This window comes from Oncorhynchus masou, chromosome 9 (assembly GCF_036934945.1).
Source record: "Oncorhynchus masou masou isolate Uvic2021 chromosome 9, UVic_Omas_1.1, whole genome shotgun sequence".
In the NCBI taxonomy this organism is placed as follows: Eukaryota; Metazoa; Chordata; class Actinopteri; order Salmoniformes; family Salmonidae; genus Oncorhynchus; species Oncorhynchus masou.
The window spans coordinates 62,452,065-62,477,625 of NC_088220.1; the positions used below are offsets into that span (position 1 = coordinate 62,452,065).

The window sequence follows — 25,561 nt, forward strand, 5'->3', positions numbered from 1 at the left end:
ACTCCAAGTTACTGTGATTTCCTTTATCTCAGCTGAAATCTTAAATGTCTAATAGCATAGTATTTAGGTGAAATGACCTTCTGATGACCCTCCCCCACTGCCTTCTGTTCGAATTACACCAAAAGTGGTTTTGGAAAGTGGGATTTTACATCCCATTGATTCGAGTAAGAAAGCGAGGAAAATATTTAGTCCTGTCACACAATCCTGAGAACACCGATTTCTTCTAACGATTTGAAATAAATTTACCCCATTATACCCTCTGAGACATTTACTGTAAGACTGGCAGTGACAGATTGACACCAATTAGTTTTCTAAATCTTTAAAGTGGGGCAAGAATGCACAGATTAACCAGTTACCCAATTTACGTCAGGTGAGATAAGAAAACAGTTCTGTATTTTAAACTGGCTTCCTCTCAGAACCAGCTATGTAGAATTGAGGTCCTCCAGACAAACATTAGAAAAACTGGTAGAACCGGGTTTGTTTTCATTGTTGTATAGACTATAGTCCCTACTTTAACTGTGAAGCACTAAGAACAGTATTACCTTATCACCCCTGAAACTACATCGTAATTCCTTGTGACATGGTTTGGTATAATTGGCAAATCTTCTTGTGAAAGTGACACACTTTTTACATACTGTACATTACATAATGCTTTAGTTAACAGTGCACATGGAGAAATATATTGTATGACTTTAAACAGATTAGATTATCTCTCGCTCTCTCCCCCCTCTCTCTCTTCTGTCCATTGGTGTGCCAATACTATGTGAATGTCTCCAAACCGGTTGGGGCATACTACATGCTCTGGATACTGTGGTGACGTCTCGAAGCCAGTGAGAGTGAAGCTTGGCATAGGTGTGTAAAGCAAAGTAAAACACATCACTGTTGTTTTTTAAGTTGAGAATGTGTAAACTAAGAAGGTATGATGAGTTAAAAAATCCTCTCTTTTATTTTCTGCCCTCCAACAACTATATATAAACTTAATTCAGCACTATTTGCCATCTATTACTGATAATGTCAAATCCCATTGAAAGTTCATTTTGCAGTTTGAGCTTTTAAGCTGCTGAGTTTTCTGGCACATACCTACATCCTCGTTCCTCATCGTGTGTTTGAACCATAACAGCTTTTGTAAACAGATCTACCATCTCCAAAAAGGAGAATAAAATGAAACACTCACCTTTATTGTCCACAGACAACAAAGAATCCTGTAAGGCTGAGATTCTTTGGCTGGCTCTCTGTTTCTTATAACAGCTAGTAACACTCTTCTTTCTCATTTTCAAATGTACATAAACACTTGATCAGCTTCCAATATTAACTTGGAGACACAAAGAGTGAGTCGACGAGTAGAGCGAGACAGAGAGTCACTGCATTCAGAATGGGTTCTAAGGGCATGTAGATGCTGGGCAGTGCCCTGGCCTTGCTCGGCTAGGTGTGGACCATCATTGTCTGCGGCGTGCCCATGTGGAGGGTAACTGCCTTCAACGGCAACAACATTGTCACCTCGCAAACCATATGGGAGGGATTTAACATGACAGTTCATGGGACAAACTGGTCGGCATGAATATTTCAAAAGGTATTGGTGGTATAATGTCACGCCCTGACCATAGTAAGCTGTTTACTCTCTATGTTGGTTGGGGCGCGATAGTGACTAGGGTGGGTCATCTAGGTTTTTTATATGTCTATGTTGGCCTGATATGGTTCCCAATCAGAGACAGCTGTTTATCATTGTCTCTGATTGGGGATCATATTTAGGTAGCCATTTCCTCATTTGTGTTTGTGGGATCTTGTCTACATTGAGTAGCCTGAGTGCACACCAGTAGCTTCACGGTTCGTTTATGCTTTATTGTTTTGTTTTGGTGAGTTTCAGTTTATTAAAAATATGTGGAACTCTATTCACACTGCGCCTTGGTCAACTCATTATGACGAACGTGACATACAGTGCCTTGCGAAAGTATTCGGCCCCTTGAACTTTGCGACCTTTTGCCACATTTCAGGCTTCAAACATAAAGATATAAAACTGTATTTTTTGTGAAGAATCAACAACAAGTGGGACATAATCATGATGTGGAACGACATTTATTGGATATTTCAAACTTTTTTAACAAATCAAAAACTGAAAAATTGGGCGTGCAAAATTATTCAGCCCCCTTAAGTTAATACTTTGTAGCGCCACCTTTTGCTGCGATTACAGCTGTAAGTCGCTTGGGGTATGTCTCTATCAGTTTTGCACATCGAGAGACTGAAGTTTTTTCCCATTCCTCCTTGCAAAACAGCTCGAGCTCAGTGAGGTTGGATGGAGAGCATTTGTGAACAGCAGTTTTCAGTTCTTTCCACAGATTCTCGATTGGATTCAGGTCTGGACTTTGACTTGGCCATTCTAACACCTGGATATGTTTATTTTTGAACCATTCCATTGTAGATTTTGCTTTATGTTTTGGATCATTGTCTTGTTGGAAGACAAATCTCCGTCCCAGTCTCAGATCTTTTGTAGACTCCATCAGGTTTTCTTTCAGAATGGTCCTGTATTTGGCTCCATCCATCTTCCCATCAATTTTAACCATCTTCCCTGTCCCTGCTGAAGAAAAGCAGGCCCAAACCATGATGCTGCCACCACCATGTTTGACAGTGGGTATAGTGTGTTGTGGTTGATGAGCTGTGTTGCTTTTACGCCAAACATAACGTTTTGCATTGTTGCCAAAAAGTTCAATTTTGGTTTCATCTGACCAGAGCACCTTCTTCCACATGTTTGGTGTGTCTCCCAGGTGGCTTGTGGCAAACTTTAAACAACACTTTTTATGGATATCTTTAAGAAATGGCTTTCTTCTTGCCACTCTTCCACAAAGGCCAGATTTGTGCAATATACGACTGATTGTTGTCCTATGGACAGAGTCTCCCACCTCAGCTATAGATCTCTGCAGTTCATCCAGAGTGATCATGGGCCTCTTGGCTGCATCTCTGATCAGTCTTCTCCTTGTATGAGCTGAAAGTTTAGAGGGACGGCCAGGTCTTGGTAGATTTGCAGTGGTCTGATACTCCTTCCATTTCAATATTATCGCTTGCACAGTGCTCCTTGGGATGTTTAAAGCTTGGGAAATCTTTTTGTATCCAAATCCGGCTTTAAACTTCTTCACAACAGTATCTTGGACCTGCCTGGTGTGTTCCTTGTTCTTCATGATGCTCTCTGCGCTTTTAACGGACCTCTGAGACTATCACAGTGCAGGTGCATTTATACGGAGACTTGATTACACACAGGTGGATTGTATTTATCATCATTAGTCATTTAGGTCAACATTGGATCATTCAGAGATCCTCACTGAACTTCTGGAGAGAGTTTGCTGCACTGAAAGTAAAGGGGCTGAATAATTTTGCACGACCCAATTTTTCAGTTTTTGATATGTTAAAAAAGTTTGAAATATCCAACAAATGTAGTTCCACTTCATGATTGTGTCCCACTTGTTGTTGATTCTTCACAAAAAATTACAGTTTTATATCTTTATGTTTGAAGCCTGAAATGTGGCAAAAGGTCGCAAAGTTCAAGGGGGCCGAATACTTTCGCAAGGCACTGTATAAGGTATATGGACAGACAATGGAATATGAAGGAAAAGGTCCCAGTGGAAGGATGTTGTTTGCACAGACAGTGTACTATGAAGGAAAAGGTTCCAGTGGAAGGATTATGTTTGCACAGACAGTTTACTATGAAGGAAAATGTCCCAGTGGAAGGATGTTGTTTGCACAGACAGTGTACTATGAAGGAAAAGGTCCCAGTGGAAGGATGTTGTTTGCACAGACAGTGTACTATGAAGGAAAAGGTCCCAGTGGAAGGATGTTGTTTACACAGACAGTGTACTATGAAGGAAAAGGTTCCAGTGGAAGGATGTTGTTTGCACAGACAGTGTACTATGAAGGAAAAGGTCCCAGTGGAAGGATGTTGTTTGCACAGACAGTGTACTATGAAGGAAAAGGTTCCAGTGGAAGGATTACAGTTTTATATCTTTATGTTTGAAGCCTGAAATGTGGCAAAAGGTCGCAAAGTTCAAGGGGGCCGAATACTTTCGCAAGGCACTGTATAAGGTATATGGACAGACAATGGAATATGAAGGAAAAGGTCCCAGTGGAAGGATGTTGTTTGCACAGACAGTGTACTATGAAGGAAAAGGTTCCAGTGGAAGGATTATGTTTGCACAGACAGTTTACTATGAAGGAAAATGTCCCAGTGGAAGGATGTTGTTTGCACAGACAGTGTACTATGAAGGAAAAGGTCCCAGTGGAAGGATGTTGTTTGCACAGACAGTGTACTATGAAGGAAAAGGTCCCAGTGGAAGGATGTTGTTTGCACAGACAGTGTACTATGAAGGAAAAGGTCCCAGTGGAAGGATGTTGTTTGCACAGACAGTGTACTATGAAGGAAAAGGTTCCAGTGGAAGGATGTTGTTTGCACAGACAGTGTACTATGAAGGAAAAGGTCCCAGTGGAAGGATGTTGTTTGCACAGACAGTGTACTATGAAGGAAAAGGTTCCAGTGGAAGGATGTTGTTTGCACAGACAGTGTACTATGAAGGAAAAGGTCCCAGTGGAAGGATGTTGTTTGCACAGACAGTGTACTATGAAGGAAAAGGTTCCAGTGGAAGGATGTTGTTTGCACAGACAGTGTACTATGAAGGAAAATATGCACAACTTTGCTTAGCCAGGGAAACACTACACTCTTAGAAAAAAGGGTTCCAAAACGGTTATTCAGCTGTCCTCAAATCAAATCAAATTGTATTGGTCACATACTGTACACATGGTTAGCAGATGTTATTGCGAGTGTAGCGAAATGCTTGTGCCTCTAGTTCCGACAGTGCAGTAATATCTAACAACTACCTAATACACACAAATCTAAGTAAAGGAATGGAATAAGAATATATAAATATATGGATGAGCGATGATCGAGCGGCATAGGCAAGATGCAATTGATGGTATAAAATACAGTATATACATGAGATGAGTAATACAAGATATGTAAACATTATTAAAGTGGCATTATTAAAGTGACTTTTAATCATTTATTAAAGTGGCCAATGATTTCAAGTCAGTATGTAGGCAGCAGCTTCTCTGTGTTAGTGATGACTGTTTAACAGTCTGATGGCCTTGAGATAAAAGCTATTTTTCTGTCTCTCAGTCCCAGATTTGACGCACGTGTGCTGACCTTGCCTGGTAGCGTGTTGAACATGCAGTGGCTCTGGCGATTGTTATCCTTGATGATATTTTTGGCCTTCCTGTAACATCAGGTGCTGTAATTGTCCTGGAGGGCAGGTAGTTTTGCCCACGGTGATGCATTGTGCAGATGCACCACCTTCTGGAGAGCCTTGTGGTTGTGCGTGGTGCAGTTCTGTACCAGGACGTGATACAGCCCGACAGAATGCTCTCAATTGTGCATCTGTAAAGGTTTGTGAGGGTTTCAAGTGACAAGCCCAATTTCATCAGCCTCCTGAGGTTGAATAGGCGCTGTTGGACCATTTCCGTTTGGAATGGTTCCCTCTGTTGAAAGGGTTCTACGTAGAATTCAAAAGGATTCTACCTGCAACCAAAAAGGCTTATTCAAAGAACACTTTTAGGTTCGAGATGGCAATTTTTTCTAAGTGTATTGAGTGTATTAATATGCCACTATTTTGATATATGTAAATGTTATTTGTTTCTCGGAGTATTGCATGGCAATGTAATTTTCAACCATTTAAAGGAAGTTGATTATACAGTACACTGTTGCAAAGTATATTAGTCAGCATGTTTATACTGTTGTATGTCCTCTTTTATTACATAAACAATTTTTTCCATATTTCAGGTGTGTGTGTTGACTCAGTACTCCCACTGATGTCCTTGTTTTCCCGAAGCATTCATCATCATCATAAAATGCTCTCTGTGAGATATAAAACAGTACACTGAGAAAACCTGTTTGACAGGATCTGGTGTCAAATAACTCTACACAGGCTTCAAATCCAATAACTACATCACAGCCTGTAGGGAGGAGGTCAGAGAACTGGCAGTGTTGTTCCAGGACAACAACCTCTCCCTCAATGTGAACAAGACAAAGGAGCTGATTGTGGACTACAGGAAAAGACCGAACAGGCCCCGATTAACATCGACAGGACTGTAGTGGAGGTGGTCGGGAGTTTCAAGTTCCTTGGTGTTCACATCACCAATGAACTATCATGGTCCAAACACACCAAGATAGTCGTTAAGAGGGCACGACAACAACTTTTCCCCTTCAGGAGACTGAAAAGATTAGGCATGGGTCCCCACATGCTCAAAAATTCTACAGCTGCACCATCGAGAGCATCCTGACCGGATGCATCACCGCCTGGTACGGCAACTGCTCGGAATCTAATCGTAAGACGCTACAGAGGGTAGTGCATACGGCCCAGTACATCACTGGGGCCAAGCTTCCTGCCATCCAGGAACTTCAGTTGAAGTCTGAAGTTTACATACACCTTAGCCAAATATATTTAAAGTTTTTCACAATTCCTGACATTTAATCCTAGTAAAAATTCCCTGTTTTAGGTCAGTTAGGATCACCACTTTATTTTAAGAATGTCAGAATAATAGTAGAGAGAATGATTTATTTAAATTAGTATTTGGTAGCATTGCCTTTAAATAGTTTAACTTGGGTCAAATGTTTCAGGTAGCCTTCCAAAAGCTTCCCACAATAAATTTCTCCTGACAGAGCTGGTGTCAGGTTTGTAGGCCTCCTTGCCTCCACACGCTTTTTCAGGTCTGCTCACAAATGTTCTATAGGATTGAGGTCAGGGCTTTGTAATACCTTGACGTTGTTGTCCTTTAGCCATTTTGCCACAACTTTGGAAGTATACTTGGGGTCATTGTTCATTTGGAAGACCCATTTGCGACCAAGCTTTAACTTCCTGACTGATGTCTTGAGATTTGTGAAACCATGGCACAAATAATTTTCCAACCTCATGATGCCATGTATTTTGTGAGGTGCACCAGTTCCTCCTGCAGCAAAGCACCTCCACAACATGATGCTGCCACCCCCATGCTTCACGGTTGGGATGGTGTTCTTCGGCTTGCAAGCATCCTCCTTTTCCCTCCAACTATAGTTTGTTAACAAGAAATTTGGGGAGTGGTTGAAAAACTAGTTTTAATGACTCCAACCTAAGTGTATGTAAACTTCTGACTTCAACTGTATATACTAGGCGGTGTCAGAGGAAAGCCCAAAAAACTGTCAGAGTCTCCAGTCACCCAAGTCTTAGACTGTTTTCTCTGCTACCGCACGGCAAGTGGTACCGGTGCGCCAAGTCAGACAGCTTCTACCCCCAATCCATAATACTGCTGAACAATTAATCAATTGACTACCGGACTATTTACATTGACCCCCCCCACCCCCCATTTGTTTTGTACACTGCTGCTACTCGCTGTACCCCCTGTATATAACCGGGTTATTGTTATTTTATTGTGTTACTTTTTACATTTTTTTAACTTTAGTTTATTTGGTAAATATTGTCTTAACTCTTTCTTGAACTGCACTGTTGGTTAAGGGCTTGTAAGCATTTTACGGTGAGGTCTACACTAGCTGTATTATGCGCATGTGAGAAATAAAGTTTGATTTTGATTCAATGTGTTTTTTGACCAACATATACAATTGAAGGCATCCAAACATTGGGTTTACTGTATGTTTATTGTGACAGTTATTATTGTAAAGGGGAAATCAATCCACTCTTAACATCTAAATCAATAAAATAACCAATTATGGTTGAGTTTATAAAAAGACTGGAGTGAGTTGAGTCGGTTCACACTAAGATGTGAGAAAAAAAGTGTCATGTTCCAATGCTATCAGATCTGTCGATCTGGGAGAGAGAGGGGCTCGAGTTACGCCGTTCTCATGCAGAAAATGTCTCACCATTAAATTCTCTTAGCCTTAGGTGTTTTGTTATTGAGTTAAGATAAAGTTTAATATCAAATCATTGATTATCACGTTATATTCAGTTGTGTTACAAAGACAGTTCATTAATATTATGTAAGATTGAATGATCAAATGATCCTAATATTCCGCCCAGTATCAACTTTAGCATAATTGTTTCAATCTGAATGACTGATTCACTGCTTCTTGTTCTCTTTCTATTCTATTCAAAGAAACCTGCAATATAGTGCAACACCTCAGTCATGTCCCTCCATCAAATACACTGATGACACACTACTGCTATCTAGTGGTATATACTTATGCCCTCTCTCAGCATAGTTCTATTATGACAAATGATGAAGAAACTGTCTGCCACCCACATGACAAAAACTATGACAAAGCACCTAACAATGCTACCTACCTCCCTCACTAACTTTAAGCATCAGCTGTCAGAGCAGCTTACCGATCATTGCACCTGTACATAGCCCATCTGTAAATAGCCCACCCAACTACCTCATCCCCATATTGTTATTATTATTTTTTCTCCTTTACACCCCAGTATCTCAACTTGCACATTCATCGTCTGCACATCTATCACTCCAGTGTTTAATTGCTCAATTGTAATTATTTCGCCACTACGGCCTATTTATTGCCCTACCTCCCTAATCTTACTACATTTGCATACACTGTATATAGACTTTTCTATTGTGTTATTGACTGTACGCTTGTTTATCCCATGTGTAACTCTGTGTTGTTTGTGTCGCACTGCTTTGATTTATCTAGGCCAGGTCGCAGTTGTAAATGAAAACTTGTTCTCAACTGGACTACCTGGTTATATAAAGGTGAAATAAAAATAGAAAATACCATTGTAAAAATCCTGTGATGTTTATCTAATAGGAACACTGATGGAAAAATCTGCTCAGTTATGGTAATTAATACATTTAATTTGTTTTGTATATCACTTTATTTAGTAAAGTCAAGCTCATGTCAAGTTAACGAGATACATCACATCTCAATGTTGTGCAGACTGACTTACTGACCTTGTTTTGTCCATTGCAGGCTCACTGTTGGATAATCAATTCTGGGAATTCACTAGTAAAACTATTCTGGTTTAGTAGATTTTCAATATATTTTTAGCAGCGAAGTGAGAAGCAAAACAAAGCATGTGTCACAACCTGACCATAGTTTGCTTTGTATGTTTCTATGTTTTGGTTGGTCAGGGTGTGATCTGAGTGGGCATTCTATGTTGGATGTCTTGTTTGTCTATTTCTATGTCTGGCCTGATATGGTTCTCAATCAGAGGCAGGTGTTAGTCATTGTCTCTGATTGTGAACCATATTTAGGTAGCCTGGGTTTCACTGTGTGTTTGTGGGTGATTGTTCCTGTCTCTGTGTCTACACCAGATAGGACTGTTTAGGTTTTCGTTCAGTCATTATTTTGTTAGTTATTTCATGTCTCGTTCCTTTTTATTAAAGAACATGAATAACCACCATGCTGCATTTTGGTCCGCTTCTCCTTCACCAGATGAAAGCCGTTACAGAATCACCCACCACAACAGGACCAAGCGGCGTGGTAACGGGCAACAGCAAAGGCAGCAGCAGGAGCAGCGTGATAAGAATTTCTGGACTTGGGAGGAAATCCTCGACGGGAGAGGACCCTGGGCTAAACCAGGGGAGTGTAGCTGCCCCAAGGTGCAGCTGCAGCAAAAGCAGAAACAAGAGAAGGAATGGACATGGGAGGACGAACTGGACGGTAAAGGACCCTGGGACAGCCTAGAGAATATTGCCGTCCCAAGGAAGAACTGGAGGCGGGGAAAGCGGAGAGGCGCTGGTATGAGGAGGCAGCACGGCGACGCGGATGGAAGCCCGAGAGTCAGCCCCAAAAATTTCTTGGGGGGGGCTCACAGGAAGTATGGCGAAGCCAGGTAGGAGACCTGCGTCAACTTCCTGTGGTTACTGGGGGGCTAGAGAGACCGGGCAGGCACCGTGTTATGCTGTGGTGCGCACGGTGTCTCCAGTGCGGGTGCATAGCCGGTGCTCAAGAGCTCCAGTGCGCCTGCACGGTCCGGTCTACCCTGTACCACCTCCACACACCAGCCCTCCGGTGGCAACTCCCCGCACCAGGCTTCCTGTGCGTGTCCTCGGCCCAGTACCACCAGTGCCAGCAACACGCATCAGGCCTACAGTGCGCCTCACCTCTCCAGCGCTGCCCGAGCCTTCCTCCTCTCCAGTGCTGCCGGAGTCTCCCGCCTGTTCAGCGCAGCCAGAGCCTTCCTCCTCTCCTGCATGCAGACTGGCGGCTCTGGCTGCTCCATGCAGACTGGCGGCTCTGGCTGCTCCATGCAGACTGGCGGCTCTGGCTGTGCTGAACAGGCAGGAGACTCGAGCAGCGCTGTAGAGGAGGAAGGCTCTGGCAGCGCTAAACAGGCGGGAGACTCCTGTTCAGCGCAGCCAGAGCCTTCCTCCTCTCCTGCATGCAGACTGGCGGCTCTGGCTGCTCCATGCAGACTGGCGGCTCTGGCTGCTCCATGCAGACTGGCGGCTCTGGCTGTGCTGAACAGGCAGGAGACTCGAGCAGCGCTGTAGAGGAGGAAGGCTCTGGCAGCGCTAAACAGGCGGGAGACTCCGGAGTCTCCCGCCTGTTTAGCGCTGCCAGAGCCTTCCTCCTCTACAGCGCTGCTCGAGTCTCCTGCCTGTTCAGCACAGCCAGAGCCGCCAGTCTGCATGGAGCAGCCAGAGCCGCCAGTCTGCATGGAGCAGCCAGAGCCGCCAGTCTGCATGGAGCAGCCAGAGCCGCCAGTCAGCATGGAGCAGCCAGAGCCGCCAGTCTGCATGGAGCAGCCAGAGCCGCCAGTCTGCATGGAGCAGCCAAAGCCGCCAGTCTGCATGGAGCAGCCAGAGCCGCCAGTCTGCATGGAGCAGCCAGAGCCGCCAGTCTGCATGGAGCAGCCAGAGCCGCCAGTCTGCATGGAGCAGCCAGAGCCGCCAGTCTGCATGGAGCAGCCAGAGCCGCCAGTCTGCATGGAGCAGCCAGAGCCGCCAGTCAGCATGGAGCAGCCAGAGCCGCCAGTCAGCATGGAGCAGCCAGAGCCGCCAGTCAGCATGGAGCAGCCAGAGCCGCCAGTCTGCATGGAGCAGCCAGAGCCGCCAGTCTGCATGGAGCAGCCAGAGCCGCCAGTCTGCATGGAGCAGCCAGAGCCGCCAGTCTGCATGGAGCAGCCAGAGCCGCCAGTCTGCATGGAGCAGCCAGAGCCGCCAGTCTGCATGGAGCAGCCAGAGCCGCCAGTCTGCATGGAGCAGCCAGAGCCGCCAGTCTGCATGGAGCAGCCAGAGCCGCCAGTCTGCATGGAGCAGCCAGAGCCGCCAGTCTGCATGGAGCAGCCAGAGCCGCCAGTCAGCATGGAGCAGCCAGAGCCGCCAGTCAGCATGGAGCAGCCAGAGCCGCCAGTCAGCATGGAGCAGCCAGAGCCGCCAGTCAGCATGGAGCAGCCAGAGCCGCCAGTCAGCATGGAGCAGCCAGAGCCGCCAGTCAGCATGGAGCAGCCAGAGCCATCAGTCTGCCAGGATCCGCCAGTCTGCCAGACTCTTCCAGATCTGCCAGACTCTTCCTGATCCGCCAGTCTGCCAGACTCTTCCAGATCCGCCAGTCTGCCAGACTCTTCCAGATCCGCCAGTCAGCCAGACTCTTCCAGATCCGCCAGTCAGCCAGACTCTTCCAGATCCGCCAGTCAGCCAGGATCTGCCAGAACCGCCAGTCAGCCAGACTCTGCCAGAACCGCCAGTCAGCCAGACTCTTCCAGATCCGCCAGTCAGCCAGACTCTTCCAGATCCGCCAGTCAGCCAGGGTCTACCAGAACCGCCAGCCAGCCAGGATCTGCCAGAGTCTTCCTCCTCTCCTGTGCTGCCGGAGTCTCCCGCCTGTCCGGCGCTGCTGCCGGAGTCTGAAGAGCCCCTCTGTCCCGAGCTGCCCCTCTGTCCCGAGCTGCCCCTCTGTCCCGAGCTGCCCCTCTGTCCCGAGCTGCCCCTCTGTCCCGAGCTGCCCCTCAGTCCAGTGTCGCCATGGATAGGAGGCCACGGAAGCGGACAAGGTGGGGGACTAAGACTACGGTGAAGTGGGGGCCACGTCCAGCACCAGAGCCGCCATCGCGGACAGATGCCCACCCAGACCCTCCCTGATAGGTTCAGGTTTTGCGGTCGGAGTCCGCACCTTGGGGGGGGTGGTACTGTCACACCCTGACCATAGTTTGCTTTGTATGTTTTGGTTGGTCAGGGTGTGATCTGAGTGGGCATTCTATGTTGGATGTCTTGTTTGTCTATTTCTATGTCTGGCCTGATATGGTTCTCAATCAGAGGCAGCTGTTAGTCATTGTATCTGATCGGGAACCATATTTAGGTAGCCTGGGTTTCACTGTGTGTTTGTGGGTGATTGTTCCTGTCTCTGTGTCTACACCAGATAGGACTGTTTAGGTTTTCGTTCATTCATTATTTTGTTAGTTATTTCATGTCTAGTTCCTTTTTATTAAAGAAATGAATAACCACCATGCTGCATTTTGCTCCGCTTCTCCTTCACCAGACGAAAGCCGTTACAGCATGTCAGAACAATATCTAAATGTGTGGTAACTGGGAGTGGCTAGAGGAGAAAACTGTATACAGAACATATTGTAGCAAGTCTATCTCCAATAATGATTATGGTAGTACCCCAAGTTCCACTGTAAAATAGATTATCCACTTCTGGAGTTTTCATGTGAAGTGGCAAAGATACTTCATAAAAGGTTATCAATCAATGGACTATCCCTCCCTTCATGTCCAATAGGGAACAACCCCTTGTTTACTGCGGTTGGCAATGGAACCGGGCAAAGCCAAAACATAATTCAGACAGGGCAGGTTATAAGTGTCAGAGACACAGTATTATTCCAGTTAAAGAGTTTATTCATTTTAAAATGAATTTCCTAAAAGGGTATTGATGTGGGATCTAAAGGTGTGATAGGAAATAAACTGAGGGGTGAAATTAACAGTTTCTGCATTATACAAGCTGATTGGCCTCTACTCCCCAAACAGAAACATCCCTACTCATCTCTGTCCTGTAGTGTGCCTGTTAGGAAGAACTGTAGGGTGGACAATGTCCAACCTAGAACCACACAATGCATCATTGCATTGGCGTTCCTTTCAGTCAAACAAACAAATGGAACAAGCGGTATCTTGTATTGCAACTTGCATTACCAGGGTTTTGGGTTCGATTCCCATGGTAGAGCAGTACGAAAATGTATGGAATCAGTACTGTAAGTAGATCTAGAGAGCGTCTGCTAAATGACCAAAACATTTTTCGTTGTTGTCTTTGTAAAACAAGTGTGGTAATTGCTAGGTTGTAATCACAGCGATAAAAGAGCAAACAGCCATGTTGAGCATATTTTTCCCTTTCTTTTATCCCCAGTTCTGTGCAAGCTGTAGCACCATCCTGATCTGTGCCCTGCCCATGTGGAAGGTCACAGCGTTCATCTGATCTGTGCCCTGCCCATGTGGAAGGTCACAGCGTTCATCTGATCTGTGCCCTGCCCATGTGGAAGGTCACAGCGTTCATCGGCACCCACCTGGTGGTCATGCAGGTGTTCTGGGAAAGGCCTGTGGATGACCTGTGTGTCTGAAACCATGGGACAGATGCAGTGTAAGATCTACGACGCTCTTCTAGACCTGTTCCCTGACCTCCAGGCGGCCAGGGGCCTCATCGTCATCAGCATGGTACTGGGCTGCCTGGCGTTCCTCGTCTTCCTCCTGAGGGCTAGGTGTACCAACTGCCTGAGCCATCCCAGGGTCAAAGCCTGCATGGTGCAGGCCGCAGGGATCACCTTCACCCTGGCTGGGTTAAGCATCATAGTGGCTGTGTCCTGGACAGCCCAGTCTATCATTAGTGACTTCTATAACCCGCGGGTCCCTGAGGTGCTGAAGAAGGAGATGGGGGCGGCCATCTATGTGGGCTGGGTGACCTCTGGGTTCCTGTTCTGTGGAGGAGGGGTGCTGTGTACCAGATGTCCTCCAGGGGGGAGAGAGGGCAGGCATGGTTCCAGCAGTAGGTACACCCTGGCTAGGATGCCCATTCACACTCACAGCAGCTACGCCATAAAGAACTATGTGTGAGAGGGGAGTGCTTTATTTGCCTGTTAACTTCAGGTAAATCATGCAGGTGTTGGCACTCTGAAGAGACATGTCACAGCATGTTTTTCCCTCAGAACATTGTAATTTTGAACATTGCATGTGCATGTCTGGTCGTTCAGTGTATTGTCTGACTTTGATGCATTTAAAATTGCCCTGGAACTATTTGATACAGTAGCTTTGGTGGATGTAATTAAAAATAAGATAATATTAGTTAATTATTGTTATAAAATAAGTCTGGCTTAGGTAATTGTAGATATTCAAATGTTCACTATCACCATGAAAGATGTTTGTTGAGGAAATATCTGTTATTGAAATATAATCTCTGAAAATCCACAGGTTACTGTTATTGACAGTACGTCCGCTGATTGAACCTGATTGTTTTTACATCCTTGTGTTGTAATTCACATCATTTCATTTTTTACATCCTATTAAACTGTGGTTATTTCTTGTAATGTGTTTTAGGAACAATGTTTTTCACATTTTACTTTGTGACTAGCATCTGCTTTCAAAGAAAATAGATGCAGCATTTTAGGGGGCAGCAAATCATGTTCTTTGAATGATTTGCAATTTGAACCGAATATAAATAAACATTTTGATCCTAAATTACTTTTGTTGCATCTCTTTTATTTATCTTATTGGAAAAAGGTGTATCAAAACTGATTAGAAGGGAGAACATTGAACATTCAGAATTAAGTGCGAAAGACTAGATGCTGTACACGGTGAGGCACACAACGCTTATTTCCTGCAAGATCACAAAGTCAGAGGCTGAAGTCAACAGAAGACACAGTGGAATATTTGTTTTAGTGGCTGTGGTGAAACTGAAAAAGACGAATTGTTGTGAAACCATGGCACAGTAAACAGAAGGAAACCCCTTTATTCCCCAGCTGTAGAGCTGCACTGCTGCCACACGCCCTTTTCAGGAATTCGGGAGGAGTGGTTTCAAATCACACAGGCTAGACACACACACAAGCACATACTCACACACCCACCCACCCTGCTATGCCTGCAGCTGGTTAAACCCTGCTGTTAGGCCTCTTCCTGTGAGGAGCTAAGCTCAGCTCAGTCATGAAGCGGCAGTTGGAGCTAGCGGCATTGGGCCTGGGCATTACAGGCTGGCTGTGCGCCATCCTCACCCGCTGCCTGCCCCTGTGGAAAGTCAGTGGCACTCTGGACAACTCCACAGCTACGCTGCCAGCATACTGGGATGGGGTGTGGCTGGAATGGGACCACTGGGACCTCAACCATGACGGTAGCCTCCACTGCTCCTTCTACCAGTCTTTGTTATCCCTCTCTGGAAACTTCCAAACATGGAGAAGCTTGATCATGGCTTCTATAGGTGCTGGAGCTTTTGCTGTGGTCATCAGTATCATTGGAGAGGTGTGGTTTCCGAAGAGGAATCAGGTGAAAGTTGTCTCCGGTGTGGTGTTTGTGCTGTCTGGAATACTGCTGCTTGTCCCTGTCGCTTGGACCTGCCACCACACTAATGAGCCACTGGAGGGCGCTGTGGTGCTGAGGAGAGACTGGGGAGCTGCTCTGTACATAGGATGGATCTCCTTCTCTCTGACGGTAGTAGGGGGAGGGTTTCTCAGTACTAGATGCCTCATGTTCCAGCAGCAGGATGAGTCAGAAAGAGGGAGTTACCCTCCAGGTTATCCTGTGGCAGAGCAGGAGCCAACCAACCCCCTGGATACTATCCACAGGACTGCTTTTAGACACAGCCAGTATGCTCGGGCAACAACACAGCCTTCATGAGAAGATGCAATCACTCTGAGGGCCTTGTGTGAGGAACCTTCCACCTATGAATTATTCTTCTGTGAAATTCTACCTAAAATGCATGTGTACTAGGTATGAATTGAATTCTAGGTAGGTACTATAGACAATGTTAGAAGTCATTCTTCTAATGCAATGAAGCACTTTGAAAGATGTTGAAGCATTTATAATAGGGGTAAAGGTGTAGCACTACCCATGGAGAGTTAATTGCGCTTTCAACTGTAATAATGTTGTCAACTTGCTTAATTTTTGTATTGGTGGTGAGGGTTAAGCATCTAAGTGTTACATTGCCTTCAGAAAGTATTCACACCCCTTGACTTTTTCCACAATTTGTTGTGTTACAGCCTGAATTAAACAATTATTAAATTTAGATTTTGTGTCACTGGCCTACACACAATGCCCCATATGTCAAAGTGGAATTCTGTTTTTTATAGATTGATAAGAAATGAAAAGCTGAAACGTTTTGAGTCAATACGTATTCAACCTGTGTTATGGCAAGCCTAAATACACATTTAGAAGTACACATTTGGTTAACAAGTCACATGAGCTGCATGGACTAGTGTTTCACATGATTTTTGAATAACTACCTCATCTCTGTACCCCACACATCTCTGCCCCAATTATTTGTAAGGGCCCTCAGTCGAGTAGTGAATTTCAAACACAGATTCAACCACCAAGACAAGGGAGGTTTTCCAATGCCTAGCAATGAAGGGCACCTATTGGTAAATGGGTCAAAAATAAAGCAGACACTGAATATCTCTTTGAGAATGCTTCAGAGTTCAAGTAACAGACACAACTCAACATCCAACGGTTCAGGAGACCGTGTGAGTCAGGCCTTCATGGTCGAATTGCTGCAAAGAATCACCTCTAAAGGACACCAATAAGAAGACGAGACTTGCTTGGGCCAAGAAACATGAGCAATGGAAATTAGACCTGTGGAAAACTGTCCTTTGGTCTGATGAGTCCAAATTGGAGTTTCAGTTCCACCCGCTGTGTCTTTGTGAGATGTAGAGTAGATGAACAGATGATCTCCGCATGTGTGGTTCCCACCGTGAAGCATGGAGGAGGTGTGATGGTGCTTTGCTGGTGACACTGTGATTTATTTAGAATTCAAGGCACACTTAACCAGCATGGCTACCACAGCATTTCGCAGCAATACACCATCCCATCTGGTTTGTGCTTAGTGCGACAATCATTTGTTTTTCAACAGGATAATGACTCAAAACACATCTTCAGGCTGTATAAGGGCCATTTGACCGAGAAGGAGAGTGACGGAGTGATGCATCAGATGACCTGGCCTCCACAATCACCCAACCTCAACCCAATTGAGATGGTTAGGAATGAGTTGGACCGCAGTGATTGAAAAGCAGCCAATAAGTGCTCAGCATATGTGGGAACTCCTTCAAGACTGTTGGAAAAATCAGTCCTCATGAAGCTGGTTGATAGAATTCCAATAGTGTGCAAAGATGTCAAGTCAAAGTGTGGCTACTCTGAAGAATCTCAAATATAAAATATATTTTAATTTAACACTTTTTGGCTTACTACATGATTCCATGTGTTATTTCATAGTTTCTGTTTTCACTGTTATTATACAATGTAGAAAATAGTACAAATAAAGTTAAACTCTTGAATGAGCAGGTGTGCCCAAACTTTTGACCGGTACTGTAAATCAGCTTGAAAATGGCTGTCTAGCAATGATTAACAACCAGCTTGACAGAGCTTGTAGAACTTTTTCAATAAGAAATGTGCAAATATTGTATAATCCAGGTGTGCTAAGCTCTTAGAGACTTATCAAGAAAGACTCACAGCTGTAATCGCTGCCAAAGGTGACCAAAGGTATTGACTCAGGGGTGTGAATACTTACATAAATTAGATATTTCTTTATTTAATTTTCAATAAATTTGCTAACATTTATAAAAACATGTCTTCACTTTGTCATTATGGGGTAATGTGTGTAGATGGGTGAGAAAAACAATCTACAAAATGTGGAATAAGTCAAAGGGTATGAATACTTTCTGAAGGCACTGTACAATTTCTGCTCGAGTAATGTCAGTAATACATTCTTGATATTGCCCCTTTACCTGCATAAACTTGACATAGGGCTATTGATTTAGTTTTTGGAGAGACAATGCTATAGTAATCACAAAAATGAATAAAAACAATGGAATTATTACATTTTTATTTGCAATTGTTTATAAGGAAAGACTCGTGAAAGAATATATAAATTAAGGGGTTATTATTATTAACTAGTAATAATAAAATATGACTTCATAAGTATGGTGAAATGCCACACTGGGTAAAATGAAAGGCAGGGTCAAAATCATATTAATTACTTGAGTAGAAGTTGACTTACAAAAATAACTCAATTCAATTATATAGACATTTTTTGTTCATAAGCAAAGGTCACATTCAAGTGGTGCATGCACATGATTGCAGCAAAAAGCCCTGGCAAGATAGCTATACACTGTTGTCAGGGCCTTGACAAACTTAGCAGTGAGTGATGACCATGGAAAAACACAAGACTGATGGCTATAGCTATGTTCAACAAGTATATTATTCTTCTGGCTTTATCTAGCTCCCTTTGTGATATTTTACCTTGCCTTGATGGCTTACTAGGTAATCAATCCTCCGATGTTGTAGATGTTAACCATCTGATTACGTGTTTATTAACTTGCACAAGCTGCGTTTGATGTTGCATGGGTCAATATAATGATTGAAAATGGCGTGTCAGTGTTTGCCAAAACTCATAATATGTAGTGAAAAACTGGTCAATACCTGACAAGCCTCAAACTTGTTTTGTAAACTAAAGAAATACAGAGCATCTCAATGTTTGAGTTCAGGTTTCCATCAACCTCCAGCTAAAGCATCATGCAACTTACAAGAGGTCATACATCCAGCAATCGAGACCCAGAAGCAAATCAGCTGTCACGAGACTATACATCCAGTAGTTGTACGTAGGGCAGGAAAAAATATATTCTGTTCAGTTAAATAATTATCTTCAAATAAACAGAGGCTGGAAATAAGAAGGGATCCATTGGTATTAGAAATAGCGGTCTCTTTAATGAAGGGTTTGCAGTTTGTGTGGCAACGGCGGTGGTAAGATAGTGTATGTATGTAGTCCTATAGGGCTCTGTGTGAAGGTTATTCCAGCCTCTCGTCTCCCTCTTCCACATCCTTCAGACTGAGCACCTCCAGGGAACCTTTACCTTTCGTCTCACAGCGGATCAACTCATCTATCTCCCTGAAGCAGCCTGGGTCCACCAGACATACCTGGAGGATGGGGAGAGAAATATATATAGAAAGAGGGGGAGGGAGAGACTGCTTGTTGTTGCATTACTTGAACTATTTACTACTCAATACAATGTATTCCAAATTCGTTTGGATATGTCTAGATAAGATATAACCATTTTAGTTAAGAGCAAGGGTGTCAAACTCATTCCATGGAGGACCTAGTGTCTACATGTTATTATTTTTTCCATTCAATTAAGACCTTAACAACCAGGCGAGGGGAGCTCTTCACTAATTAGTGACCTCAATTAATCAATCAAGTTTTCTCAAGAGAGAAAACCCGCAGACACTCAGCCCAACGTGGAAAGAGATTGACACATGCACTTTAGAGACACACAGTGTAGGTCAGTATAAACCAGAGGGATCTGTCTCTCACCATCTCTAGCTGGTCGTCAAAGTCTTCACTTTCCACCACCTTGAGGAGGGGTTTGAGTTTCTCCTTCAGCCTCTTGCCCTCCTTGGCCGGCAGCACCAGCCTCAGCCTCATGTGGGCCCTCTGGATCTCTATGGAATCCTTCAGCTGCCTGATCACCTCCAGAGCCTAGGAACAAACAAAGAGCTGTTAGATTCATCGGCATTAGCATGACAAAGACTCATTTGTTGGTACATACTAAAAGCCATCCATGGAAGTATTCTGGTTTATGTAGCTAAACAACATACAGGTTCAGAATGTTTGACATGAAAGATCAAACTCTTCACATTTGAAGGGAATAATTTATGGCTAAATCTTGCCACAGCTTGTACCCACAGTATGCACAGTGAGTGAGCATTAAAAACAAAGCCGGTCATTCATGTTTCCTTGCCAAAATTAAAATAAGGAAAATGTCTAGACTCCAGTGTACTGTAGCAACAACACTGTGTCCCAGCCCTACCTGCTGCTTGGTGCTCTTGTTGGCCTTGACAGAGTAGTGGATATCCTTCATGGCCCGCTCTATGAGGTTGACTGTGTATGGTCGCTTGGTCTCTGGGTTCACACACTTCTCCGCCACGATGGTTGCAATGTCTCTGAAACTTGTCTCTAATTGGCTCTGCCTCTCCTTATCTGAAACCTGGAGTTCTCCTTTAGCTAAAATCTGACCGACAAAGAAAAAGACAAATACAGAATAGGCAAATATCATAGCAATACATAATGTTGAATGAATGTGTGTAACATTAGTTACTGGTGTTTGTATTTGTCAATGTATTTACTTCTTTGCATATCTCTGTCAGGTCATCTGTTCCAAAGGCTTTTGACAGATCATCTTTCTTGGCAACCTGACCCTTGGAAACATTATTGAAAACAGAACTGGTCTGCAACACTTCATCCAGGTCCTTCTCTCTGTGTAATTGGCAAATGGAAATTGCATGGAGATGTATTAAGTGTTTACAGTAAGTTTTGCTATCACTGTTTCCTGGTTTTGGGGACCCAAAGGGGTACACATTTTTCCCCTAGCAATACACACCTGATTCCACTAATCAAAGGTGTGACAATGAGTTGGTTAGTGGAATCAGATTAATAGTGCTAGGGCAAAAATGTGCATCCTTTGGGTCCCCAGGACCAGGATAGAAGCACTGTGCTAAATGCTTTCAATACCTAAAACCAAATATTGTATGAACTCTGAGCAGCTACTGGATTTGGTTCTGGGGGCGGTCGATGGAGTGTCCCATTTTTTTTCTTATTCAAAAGATGCCAGAAGCAACACACATGGCACATAGACTGTTCCTCAGATCCTCATTATTCTACAGCCTCTCGACACTGGGTAAGAATATGATGCAAGATTCAAGGCCAGTGATAGGTCATGACTTGCTCCTCCGAAACAGCACAACTTGTTTATATACATATTTAGTTACATTCGGAGCTCATTATCAATAAATCAAAGATGAAAACAAACTACCATTAGTCTGACATACTCGTAGTGTTTGATGTGTGCCTCGGTGGGTATCAAACAGATCTAGCTAGCTATTATAGCTAGCTAGCCAAATTCCTTAACACTCACGCTCCAGATCTCCAGCTCATCACTTTATTTTTGTAGCAGGCGATTTCAAATCGTTTTCCTCCCTTTTTCATCCTCACCACCGCCACATTTGTGAGTCGGATCTGGTTTGTTGGTGTAAATATAGACATATTTCTGCTTTACAAAACAGAGTAATCTGTCAGTAAAGCGATAAATTTCTTGCGGCGTTGGTGTGCTATGAGTTTCACATAAATTTTGCCGGACTGAAACGCATATTAGGTACAAAGGTTCCGGATTTTTGTTGATCTTCTTCGATGGGGTTTAATATTTTGCATTGCTGTCACCTACTACACTGGAGTAAAACTGCCTTATACTTCGCTTGAAAAATAAATAAACAAATACCCTACCATCTAACTTTACCCTCACAAAAAATACAGCACCCTACTCCACTATTTAAATCAATTTAGTCCTACCTTTTGCCAACAACCTGAAAGGATGGGACATCACCACGTAACACTTATCCTGTAACTCTTCTGACGTCAAGTCTCGCACACTCAAATACTTCTCTGCAGCTGCCACCACAGCTTCAATTTTCTGCGACTTACGTTCTCTCCATGCAGTACAGTTGATAACCATTGATATAAATGCTAAACATCTAATTTTACTGAAACATATCACTTGTTGGCCTATCCCTCTCTACTGGTACAGGTGTACAACTCACAACACTCCTCTCAGGATTTCTCCCCCTTGACCAATATTCCTCTACTTCCTGCACCCCTACAATTAACATAGATGTATCGTAGTTTGTTCTGCGTTGTGTACTTTTAATTAGGACGCCGCCACAACTGAAGGTCTGCTAGTTGAATTATTTTTATTTGCCCTGCACACGAAGAGACAACACACATTATGTTAACCCTTGGATGGAAATACAGATAGCCCGCGATTGACCAAACCAAAATATACAAAACTTTTACAATCACATGTATGTACAATATTGATATGAAAAAGTGTTTGTACACCCAAGAGAAACATTAGCTATGCAGCTGTAATTAAATAAAAGAAATACACTGAATTATTATTATCAAATTATTAACATCCCCTCTTGACCTGGCCTATTTGAATTGGTCCTTGTGTGCAATTTGGTGCATAATCTAGGGGAACAATATCACACTGCTACACATACAGTACCACTACTTTCCCCAATGCTACACATTCCTTTGTCTCATGCCCTTCTGCACACTTCTCACACCTAGAAACCTCCCTCCTACACACTGCTGCCACGTGCCCATAAGCTTGACACCTGCAACAACGTAATGTATTCGGTACAAAAGCTCGTACAGGAAAACATATACAGTGGGGAGTATTTGATACACTGCCGTTTTTCCTACTTATAAAGCATGTAGAGGTCTGTAATTTTTTATCATAGGTACACTTCAACTGTGAGAGACAATCTAAAACAAAAATCCAGAAAATCACATTGTATGATTTTTAAGTAATTAATTTGCATTTTATTGCATGATTTGTTTCTGTTGGAGAGTTTGTCCACCCTTTCTGTTGTGGTTAGAAGGATGGGTTCAGAGTTACATTCATTCATGTCGTTTTGGATAGATGTTTCGGCGGTTGTCGGTCTTCGCGTTCAATGATACCGAATTCCTAGCTGCAGACTAGTAATTCATATCAAAGACTTGTTCTTATTCTGTCTGTATCGATAGTCTAAGAGTTTAACCACATGGAATGGTTAAAAGATTCAGCAGTCTGGTCTCAAACCTTGGCCCTCTCGTTAGAGGTAAGTGGTGGTTACAGCGTTGAGAAGGAGAAAGTGGTTCATGTTTCTGAAATAAAGATATTCTTTGCAAAACAGACTGGGATTGCAAAGGTAAGAGGTTGATTCTGCAACTATGGACTTTGTGGTACAGGGACTGATTTAAGAGAAACAATAGTTTTAGGGATACATGGTTTTTATTAGATCTCAAGAACCCAAGGGGTCATACCCAGCTCCTGGGTTCTTATTTTAACTTAACAAAGCAGAGAAACACATTATTATAGACAGACTTCTCCCCATCTTAGCTACTACTGCATCAATATGTTTTGACCATGTGGCAGACCAGGGGGTTTGGTCAAGACGTTTACCAATATCAGACACAGACAGAGAAGGGTTTTCAGTTTCAAGGGTGTTTATTTAAATAGATCAAATGAAAATGATAGGTCTCCCCTATGAGACCCTCTCCGGGATGCCGTCTTCTGGTATTCCGGGTCTAGCGGTATCCTGTCGGTCACAAAACTGAACTCCCTCTTCTTACCGCTGCAACCGTCAACCATACTGCAACCGTCAACCATACTGCAACCGTCAACCATACTGCAACCGTCAACCATACTGCAACCGTCAACCATACTGCAACCGTCAACCATACCACAGGAGTCCTTTCTTCCCCCATTCCTCCTGTGTGCTGGCCTTCTGGCAGCTTTATGGGCATTGCACAGCTGGTGAGCAATCTGCCCTTGATTACTCACCAGCTCCCAATCAGCCCCAATTAGTCCGGGCTGGGGAGCCCGTCGACCTGGCACGTCCAGCAGATGGAGCCATCACATCATGATGTATACTTCATCTGTTACCAGTCCTCGACGATTCTCCCCCTGGTAGCTGACCTGCTGTACACCACAACCATGACAGTTTACAATCTAAGATTACTCCAAGCAGTTTAGTCATCTCAACTGCTCAATTTCCACATTATTTATTACAAGATTTAGTTGAGGTTTAGGGGTTAGTGAGTGTTTTGTTCCAAATACAATGCTTTTAGTTTTAGAAATATTTAGGGTTAACTTATTCCTTGCCACCCACTCTGAAACGAACTTGCTCAGTTAATTTATTCCATTTCTTTATTGCTCTAAATCGAAATTTTCTTTTGCCTATTTCGCTTTTCTGTCTGGATAACGCATAGATGGTGGACAATCTATTCCTAGTATTAACGGAATGTCTGTCTCTTACCAACTGAATACCGTTGTGAATAGAACTTGGCCGTTTTAAATGATGTATATTATGAAATAAAATAAGCATGTTTTTTTTTCAATTATCCTGTCGATTGATGACCAACCAAGAACACTGCTCATGACTGCAACAGAAGAACCATATATCCACCTTAAAACAATCCTTGCTGCTTTGTTCTGTGTATTCTGCAGCCTCCTAACTTCACTTAATGATGCAATTCCCCAGACCACAGAACAGTAGTTCGCCTGACTCTCAATTATTGATTGTGTTATTTGCTGAATAATTCTTCCTGGTAAACATTTAGCTATCCTTCTGATTATCCATGCTGTTTATTTTTTATTTATTTTTTACATAGATTAGTTATTTGAGACGACCATGATAAGCAGTTGTCTAGCTGCACTCCCAATAGTTTGGTTTCTGCCACTTCTTCAATTTGTACTCCTCCCATACTTAATTGTATCCCATGCTGTTTTGGCCTTTTCCTAGTTGAACAGACCAACATGACTTTTTTTTAAATGTTTAAAACCAGTTTGTTTTGGGAAACCATCTCCCTGATATTCTCAAAATTTCCTTGTAAAACTTGCTGTACCTGTTTAACCGATTGTCTTGCTGCATAAATTGTAGTATCATCTGCAAATATAGTAGCTTGAGTTTCAGCTAAGGCATAGGGAAGATCGTTGGTATATATTAAATAGAGAAGTGGCCCAAGGCAGCTGCCCTGTGGTATTCCACAGTTTAACACACGAGGGGAAGAAAATGAACCATTGATATACAGTGCCTTGCGAAAGTATTCGGCCCCCTTGAACTTTGCGACCTTTTGCCACATTTCAGGCTTCAAACATAAAGATAAAACTGTATTTTTTTGTGAAGACTCAACAAATGGGACACAATCATGGAGTGGAACGACATTTATTGGATATTTCAAACTTTTTTAACAAATCAAAAACTGAAAGATTGGGCGTACAAAATTATTCAGCCCCCTTAAGTTACTACTTTGTAGCGCCACTTTTTGCTGCGAGTACAGCTGTAAGTCGCTTGGGGTATGTCTATCAGTTTTGCACATCGAGAGACTGAATTTTTTTCCCATTCCTCCTTGCAAAACAGCTCGAGCTCAGTTAGGTTGGATGGAGAGCATTTGTGAACAGCAGTTTTCAGTTCTTTCCACAGATTCTCGATTGGATTCAGGTCTGGAATTTGACTTAGCCATTCTAACACCTGGATATGTTTATTTTTTAACCATTTTGCTTTATGTTTTGGATCATTGTCTTGTTGGAAGACAAATCTCCGTCCCAGTCTCAGGTCTTTTGCAGACTCCATCAGGTTTTCTTCCAGAATGGTCCTGTATTTGGCTCCATCCATCTTCCCATCAATTTTAACCATCTTCCCTGTCCCTGCTGAAGAAAAGCAGGCCCAAACCATGATGCTTCCACCACCATGTTTGACAGCGGGGTGGTGTGGTCAGGGTGAGGAGCTGTGTTGCTTTTACGCCAAACATAACGTTTTGCATTGTTGCCAAAAAGTTCAATTTTGGTTTCATCTGACCAGAGCA

At 43.4% G+C, this 25,561-nt stretch overlaps 2 protein-coding genes and 1 pseudogene across 2 annotated transcripts; 2 read left to right on the plus strand and 1 right to left on the minus strand.

The window, feature by feature from the left end:
- The first annotated feature begins 1,393 nt into the window (after positions 1-1,393).
- LOC135546416 (claudin-4-like) lies at positions 1,394-14,016 on the plus strand (annotated as a pseudogene).
- Positions 14,017-15,015: 999 nt separating this feature from the next.
- On the plus strand, positions 15,016-17,977 carry LOC135546420 (claudin-4-like). The gene has a single exon (XM_064974830.1). The coding sequence runs from the start codon at positions 15,100-15,102 to the stop codon at positions 15,784-15,786; it is 687 nt and encodes a 228-aa protein (XP_064830902.1). The 5' UTR covers positions 15,016-15,099; the 3' UTR covers positions 15,787-17,977.
- LOC135546419 (ribosome maturation protein SBDS-like) lies at positions 17,969-21,285 on the minus strand. The gene is made up of 5 exons (XM_064974829.1): positions 21,069-21,285; positions 20,281-20,410; positions 19,965-20,165; positions 19,469-19,633; positions 17,969-19,074 (listed from the first exon to the last, which is right to left on the minus strand). The coding sequence occupies exons 1-5, from the start codon at positions 21,194-21,196 to the stop codon at positions 18,946-18,948; spliced, it is 753 nt and encodes a 250-aa protein (XP_064830901.1). The 5' UTR covers positions 21,197-21,285; the 3' UTR covers positions 17,969-18,945.
- Positions 21,286-25,561: the final 4,276 nt, after the last annotated feature.